This window comes from Embiotoca jacksoni, unplaced genomic scaffold (genome assembly GCF_022577435.1).
Source record: "Embiotoca jacksoni isolate LCO1_2020_lvr unplaced genomic scaffold, fEmbJac1.0.p SCAF_12, whole genome shotgun sequence".
Taxonomy (NCBI): Eukaryota; Metazoa; Chordata; class Actinopteri; family Embiotocidae; genus Embiotoca; species Embiotoca jacksoni.
The window spans coordinates 15,769,513-15,776,781 of record NW_027185252.1 but is presented as its reverse complement, the minus strand read 5'-3'; the positions used below and the strand labels follow the sequence as shown (position 1 = coordinate 15,776,781).

Here is a 7,269-nt window from a genome sequence, read left to right as displayed (position 1 = left end):
GCTACGTCATCACTGCGCGACATAGCGTGTAGAACTCCGAAGGACGTCGACGAGACACCACCGGGGGATGATATAAGGGAAATATAAAGGTTGGTTTCATGTTAAAGCTGCACTGAGTTACGGTGCACATTTGCCCCGAGACCGTGTCGGTTATTCCATTGTCAAAAACAAAAGGTAGGTTCCGTTAGGCAGTGGTTACGTGCAGCAAGTATTGTTATTTGATCTATGATAGATCAGTCAGAAGCAGGAGACACGTTTAATCTTTGACCTCTCTGTTGTCCCGCAGGACGGTGTCGTGATGGCGGTGTCCTGTCTGACCCGAGCTCTGCGCTCCCTGACCGTCTCCCAGCCTGCTCTGCTCTCCTCGCAGGTAAAAACAACAACAAAAACAAAAAACCCTTCCTGTCAGCCACCAAGAGTCACCGACCAAACAACCTCTCTGTCTCTGTCTTGTTGGTGTGGACAGGCGGTGGCTCAGACTAAGCTGGGCGCTCTGGTGCCCGCTGCAGCCGGACAGTGCAGAGGCTTCCTCACCACAGCCCCTCTGGAGCAGAACAGGACGTACTGGAAGCAGAGGGAGAAGTACTCCATCAGGCCGATGGGGATGAAGAAGACGGGAGGCAGAGATTACACGGGTAAGGTTGCTTTCTAATGTGCAGGTTTTGTTCACGGATCATCTCCAAACATGCAGAGTAACACACAAAAAAAAGAAAGCACATACATACTGTGTTGTACTGGTGTTAGAAATATGGTCGACAGTGTGGTGCTGCATTATCAGACACTAAATGAAAAGCACATGCAGTACAATAAACACATGCACTGTGGCACAATAGGAGGCAGGCATGCAGGGACATTAAAACAGATGGCTGCATGTGCAATCTGAACAGAGACGTGGAGTGAAACTGCTTCTTTTTTTTCCCCCCTGTTTTTAAAAATAGAATAAAGCTTTAAAATCCGCGTTTCAAACGGTCTGGAGGCCGTCGGTGTTACACGTCCAGTAAAACAGCTTCTGATTTTAACCTGTATCAAGTTATGTGGAAAAAAAAAAATAGGGAATTATCCAATAGGTCAAAGGTTTGGCAGATCTTAAAACAGGGTTTGAAATAGAACTGAAACGGGTGTATTTCAAGCAAAAATGCCACTTTTCCTATGTGACAAAATACAAAATATTGGGGGCTGTTTGTTTTTCAATGTTTATTTTCTGACATATTTTAGACCAGACAGACAGACAGACAGACAGACAGATAGATAGTTATTTTATTCATCTCCAAGGGGAATTTTTTTTCGCTACAGCAGCATTTATAGATACAGGAAAGCAATAAAACAGTAAAAAAATATTAAATATAAAAATGCACAGTATATACAATAGAATAAAATAAAATAGAATAATTAAACTAACTAAACAATAGTGCAAAGTTTTCTTTTTTTAAAAAAAAATATTTCAATAAACAAGAAAAAACGGACAACGGTGTTATTGTTGTGTGATGGATTTTGCCAGAGGTGAGTTATTGTACAGTCTTGAGTAATTGAGTAATAAAAATGAACCATAGTAGCGGTCCTTGTTTGAAATATACAATCAAGTGCCTATTTGAGAATCCTCTGACAATTTTCCCTCCAGTTTAACTGCTCAGTTCGAAGTTAAACTTCAGGTCGAAGGCTTGCAGCTTTCTGTGATGCTTCTGCTCTCATGACCACCGAGATACTTGTTCTGACGGGAGGCGGAGAGAAATGAGACGGCCATTTTTCTGTTCGCTCCACAGGACGGATACGTACGCACGGTATCGGCGGTGGCCACAAACAGAAATACCGGTGGATAGACTTCCAACGACTGCGCTATGAACCCAAAAACGAGGACAAGCCTTTCGAAGAGAAGGTCGTCGAAGTGCGATACGACCCGTGCAGGTGAAATCGGCTGCTGTCACACACAGGACTTTGATTGACGTTGTTATCGAGTCGGTCGTTAATAATCCCCTTTTTCTCTGCGATTTCAGGTCTGCCGATATTGCCCTGGTGGCAGGAGGCAACCGGAAAAGATGGATCATTGCGACAGAGAACATGCAGGCGGGAGACATCATCAAAACATCTGGAGTTATTGGACGCATGGCCGGTACGAGTTCCTGGCTCGACCTGGAAAGCTGCCTCGAGATCACAGGGCTTAATGTCAAACAATGTTGTCACATGTATTCTTGAAATGATGCGTTTTCTTTTACTTTGCAGTGTCAGCCAATGAGGGGGATGCTTACCCGCTGGGAGCTCTTCCTGTGGGGACACTGGTCAACAACCTGGAGATACAGCCAGGGAAGGGATCGGAGTACATCCGTGCTGCAGGTAATTTAGGACTGGCCCATGTCAGATGATGAGGATGAGGTTACTCATTATGATTCCTAAACTGATTGGGCTCTTGGTTTTCAGGCACGAGTGGTGTTTTATTGCGTAAAGTAAACGGAACAGCAATCATTCAGCTCCCTTCAAAGCAGCAGGTTCAGGTGAGGTTATCTGGAGCAGGATTACAGCTGCCGTGTTCAAACGATATTCTTCTGTAAATGAAATACCTTGTTGACACACACAGGTGCTGGAGACGTGCATTGTAACGGTGGGACGCGTGTCCAACATCGACTACAACAAACGGATTATCGGCAAAGCCGGTCGCAATCGCTGGCTCGGCATTCGCCCTTCGAGCGGATTGTGGCAGAGGAAGGGAGGCTGGGCGGGACGCAAGATTAAACCGCTGCCTCCGATGAAGAGTTACGTCAACCTGCCCTCAATCTCGGCTAACTAACGAGTCCGGACTGCTGTTGTCTTGTGCTGTTATTTTGGTCCTGGCAATGAAAGACGAGCTGTTTGTACAGAAGATTAAAAATTTTATTAAACACAACTGTTTGTGAGAGCATGGAAAGAAACAAAACAATATAAAAATCCAAAACATATTTACATCTATAGTAAAACATGCAGAGTAACCCATATTTTTAGTGGTAAATTTAAAAATACTGTCATGTCATTTAAAATAGGGTTTGTGCAAAGACACTGGGCGGCATGTCAAGTTACAGGAGCAATGAGATGGCACGGTGTCATTGTAGTTTGACTTGTAATGAAAGCATTAACACTGATGTTAAGTTTGTTTTCAGCAGAGCTAAATCACAGTGACAGAGTGAGTATGCCTGCTCATTGATCCAGCCTTGTAAAACACCCCCATGCTACCTCTGGATTTAGGGCAACAACAACAAAAAATAACTCTTGAGGTCAAATAAATGGAAATACACTTGTCATTTTGCTTCTCATTTAGTATTTCAAAGGCTAACCCGCATGACTAATTCCCTCAAACAACTGCCCTGGTTAACACTTAACGCAGCCCAGGTTAACTAATGTGTAAAGGGCCAGCTGGGTTCCTGACTGAGAAGATAGTGAACCCTTCCAATAGCAAGAGGCAAGGAAACTTGACAGTACAGTCACAAGCAGACACGTCTGGTGGTAGCTGCAAACGGAAAGAAAAAAAAAACATTGAAGTGGCAAAACATTAGGTAACAGATAGCCATGATGGTTTTTCATGCCTCACAGGGCACTTAAACCATCCACATAAACGCATCATCCTCATAAGGAAAAAAAAACAGCCTTCTCTTTGACTATAGGTAGTGGTTTACATTTCAATTATAACACTTTTAACACTTTATCTCTAAACCAAAGTGTGTCCCAATTTGAGCTACAATGTGTTTAAAACCACATCAAAGTGCATTACAAAGTGAGGGAAATGTATGAGCAGGTACATACCTAATAATAGTGTTTGCATTGTACAAGTCGACTTCATAGTTATGAGTTCTGGAATATATTTGGCATTTATGTCAAGAAATAAAGGAACACTATTTGTGCTTTCAATTTAGTGGAAGGGGGTTGGGAGGGGTTGCAATTCACAATAGTATATCTTGTATATATTTCTACACAATACTTAAAAAAAAAAAAAAAAAAAAAAAAAAAGCCAGCCTATCAAAGCTTTTTCATCTTTACAAAAAGCAACAAACTCACACAGAAGGCCCTTCGCCCAAAGGTTTCCAATTGGAAAAGTTTCACGTAACACTATTCATGAGAGTACCATCAAACACAGAGCACACCTACACAGACACACAGGCAGTGGCTTGGACATCTGGCAAAGACTCCATACACTTGTTGTCATATTTTACAAGCAATACTTGGATCACGCTCAGCACTGCTATCGAAGCGTGTTTAGAGTCAGCCAAACTCTGTGTAATGTTTCCCTTAACAGGCTCACATGATGCTGAACAGTGTGTCAGTGCGTCTCAGGTACAACTTGCACATCCAGCCACGGTGAAGCTCTTTTAAAAGGACACAATGGTGGTCGCTTGGTTCGGATTCACACCCATTTTTGTAAATGCTTAATATGTTTACATTTGGCCGGATGTGGATCGTATCTGGTAGGTTGAATAACTCAGTAGTCCTAACACTGATCTCCACAGACACGATAAATGCATTAACATTTTTTTTCTTCCGTTTGACATACTATGAAGTTTGGCCAAGCCAAGAGATATTGTGATAGGACTGTAAAACAAAACTCGACTTTGGCACATCAACTGCACAGTCCAGTAGAGTGACTGAAGGTCTGTGAGACGTCCTCTCGGGTGAGCCGGTACATCAGAAATAAACACAAGGTGGCCGTGTTTATACCAAATCAACTGTATAACACAGGTGGAAACTGAGAAAAACAATAGGACAGTTCATACAGTCGCAACTAAATTTGGCATTCAGCTGTTGGGAAATAAGTTGTTACCCTGCTTCTATGTAGTATTACTGTACAGTCTGAAAGTACACTAACACCAATACAAAACATCAGCTCTTATAATAACGAACTGATCTCATGAACTGCTTACAGGTTACAAATGTGTCATAGCTACATTCATCATAGCTACCTTCAAATACCATGTTAGAGTCCTTTTTTTAAATCTGCTTTAGGTACACCGTCTGCTTCAAAGCAACGAGGCAAAAAGAACTTTATGTTCCTTCCTATAAAAATTGACCTTTTCAAGAAAGTAAAGGGACGAGTAAGAAAACGGAGCACTGAGTTCGAAGAGAAGGATCCCATCTAGATTCACAGCAATATTCCAACTTTCAACAACAAACACAAACACGGTCTCCAACAATCTCACGCACGCCACTGCACATCACCATCACACTCCTCCATTGTCTATAGAGTAACAATAAATGTAGGATTTCACAGAAATAATAAAATGTTAACAAAACAAAGTGCAAACACAGCTGCCATTATCGAAATGTGGCAAATTGTCAAAAACCCTCAAAATACCTCCGAGGCGGTAGCACAAATCTTACAAAATAGTACTTGTTCTTTTGTAGTGTGTAAAAAAAAACAAAAAAAACAAAAAAACAACAACGACACCCAACAACATCGAAAACATCAAATAGACAACATGAAATTTGTGTATTGAACACGTGGTTGTGAGTCAGTAAGATTTCCACAGGAAAACTATTACTGCCGCGGGCCTGTTGGCTCCCCCTCTAATTCTTGGTGGCCTCTCGTTGAGACAAGTGCAGCGGAGAGTCTGGTGGCGGCCGCGGTCACACGGGCTTCGTGTAACCAAAGATTCCCACCGGGAAGTGCTTGACATGCGTCGGCCACTGGGCAGCGAGCTGGAAAAACTTGACATCGTTCCACTCCACTCCGTCAATCGTGACTGCGGAAGACAAACGATGAGAGTTAAAAGCATGAGCAGATTGAAGAGAACGTTAAAGGTGACATATAATTCCCACTGACAGCTGTTAAAGAGGAGATCATTCCTTGTTGCTGTGTGAGGTCACAAACAGCAGATGGCAGTGCAGCTTCAGCTGTGGTGGGCGAGTCTGATGCCGGGCCTTACCTCTCAGCATGGTGTGTTGGTGTTTGGCTGTGCAGATCAACCTGCTGATACCATCGATCACTTGGCTCTTAGAGTCCAGCTCTTTCTCCTTGGGCTTCTTGCTGAGAAAAATCACTGGAAAAGGAGGAAGAGTGCGCTGCGTTATAAAACGTTCATTTTCTTTCCTATTATACTTAACTCTGCCAATTATTCACATTAAATAAAGGCCCCTTACAGTTCTGGGGGAGTCCTGCTGTGTTTGTGAAACAAGATCTATAGAGGCTACTTAGTCTAATGCGATTGTTCTGCCTGTATCTGGCTCCAGAGCTGCATGCGTCTGATCTGTGGTTACTGGCCCCACCAACCTGTACATTGTATTTGTTGCTCTCTGCTGTTCGTTTCTTTCTCTACTCTCCCCTCACCACAACAGGTCGTAGCAGATTGCTCTGTTCTTCCTGTTAAAAGGGAGTTTTTGTTGAACTGATGCGTTCCTCTCGATAATGTTGTAAAGGTCTGTTGTAAGGATTTTACTGTGTTAAGTGCCCTGAGATGACTTTTGTTGTGATTTGGCACCATATAAATGAAATAATTTAATTGTATGAGCCACTGGGAAGTCGAACAGTTCGGAGTGGGAGAATACACCTGAACTCCTGTTGAACTGGGAATATTCCATCAGAAAAGTGGGAGGTTTTTGAGAGCTTGGAGAAGCAGGTTTGTTGGCAGCGTTTAAGCTGAAGGAAAGAGATGAACTTGCTGCAAAACTAAGGTGTAATATTTAGTCTTGGTTAGCCGAGATGGCCTCATTTACCGGCTGTGTTAAACAGCAGCACATCAGAACCTTTAGAAATATAGTAATATTATCACAGACAAATTGCATTTTGGGTAAAGTAGGCCCAGGTTTCAACAAGGAAGAAGAATGTGGAAAGAAAGAGGTCATATTTCTGGTACTGCTGAGTCATTGTGGGTGTAATAACCTCATTCCAGTACTCATCTGTGTGGAACATTTTTTAACCAGTGTGAAATAATTTGGGCCTTAAGCTTAAGAGCGGAGAGAAAAAAAAGCAAAGGCAGTCCATCTTAAGCCATATTTCCCAACTGTACCTTTCTTGTTTTTCTCCTTGGTGACGACAGTCATGGCCATGCTGGGTGGAGGAGTGAGTTCCCCTCCGCAGGGGAGGCGGCTCACTTGTAGCGAGCGGAAGTTACTCTTCAGGGTGTTCTTCAGTCCCACGTCTCTCTTCTCTCCCTCTTTCTTCTTCTCGGGGCCTTGCCACGTCCAGTAGTCCACCTGGAGCCCCATCACCTCGCTGCCCGAACACGGAGAGCTACAAAGACAAAAAACAGCATTTTCCCTTGTTGTCACTTTGTTGCTACACTGAGCGGGAAACCTGTGGTGAGTTTTGATTGATAG

General features: G+C 43.1%; 2 protein-coding genes across 5 annotated transcripts in view; one reads left to right on the top strand and one right to left on the bottom strand.

Annotated features, from left to right (window-relative positions):
• The first annotated feature begins 7 nt into the window (after positions 1-7).
• On the top strand, positions 8-2,875 carry mrpl2 (mitochondrial ribosomal protein L2). Of its 2 annotated transcripts, none has more exons than XM_069145080.1 (8): positions 8-174; positions 287-370; positions 467-635; positions 1,761-1,902; positions 1,992-2,107; positions 2,218-2,328; positions 2,413-2,486; positions 2,570-2,875. In XM_069145080.1, the coding sequence occupies exons 2-8, from the start codon at positions 299-301 to the stop codon at positions 2,777-2,779; spliced, it is 894 nt and encodes a 297-aa protein (XP_069001181.1). In that variant the 5' UTR covers positions 8-174; positions 287-298; the 3' UTR covers positions 2,780-2,875. The 2 variants fall into 2 exon arrangements, with proteins under 2 accessions (XP_069001181.1, XP_069001182.1); XM_069145081.1 differs by having other exon boundaries at positions 15-89.
• The window catches only part of LOC138195554 (phosphofurin acidic cluster sorting protein 2), a 51,373-nt gene continuing 46,952 nt past the window's right edge, over positions 2,849-7,269 (bottom strand). For all 3 annotated transcript variants that reach the window (XM_069145071.1, XM_069145072.1, XM_069145073.1), the window contains 3 exons: positions 6,960-7,183; positions 5,880-5,993; positions 2,849-5,696 (listed from right to left, as the gene is read on the bottom strand). In XM_069145071.1, coding sequence (XP_069001172.1) covers positions 5,581-5,696; positions 5,880-5,993; positions 6,960-7,183 — 454 coding nt within the window. In that variant the 3' untranslated portion in view covers positions 2,849-5,580. The remainder of the gene's footprint in view (positions 5,697-5,879; positions 5,994-6,959; positions 7,184-7,269) is intronic.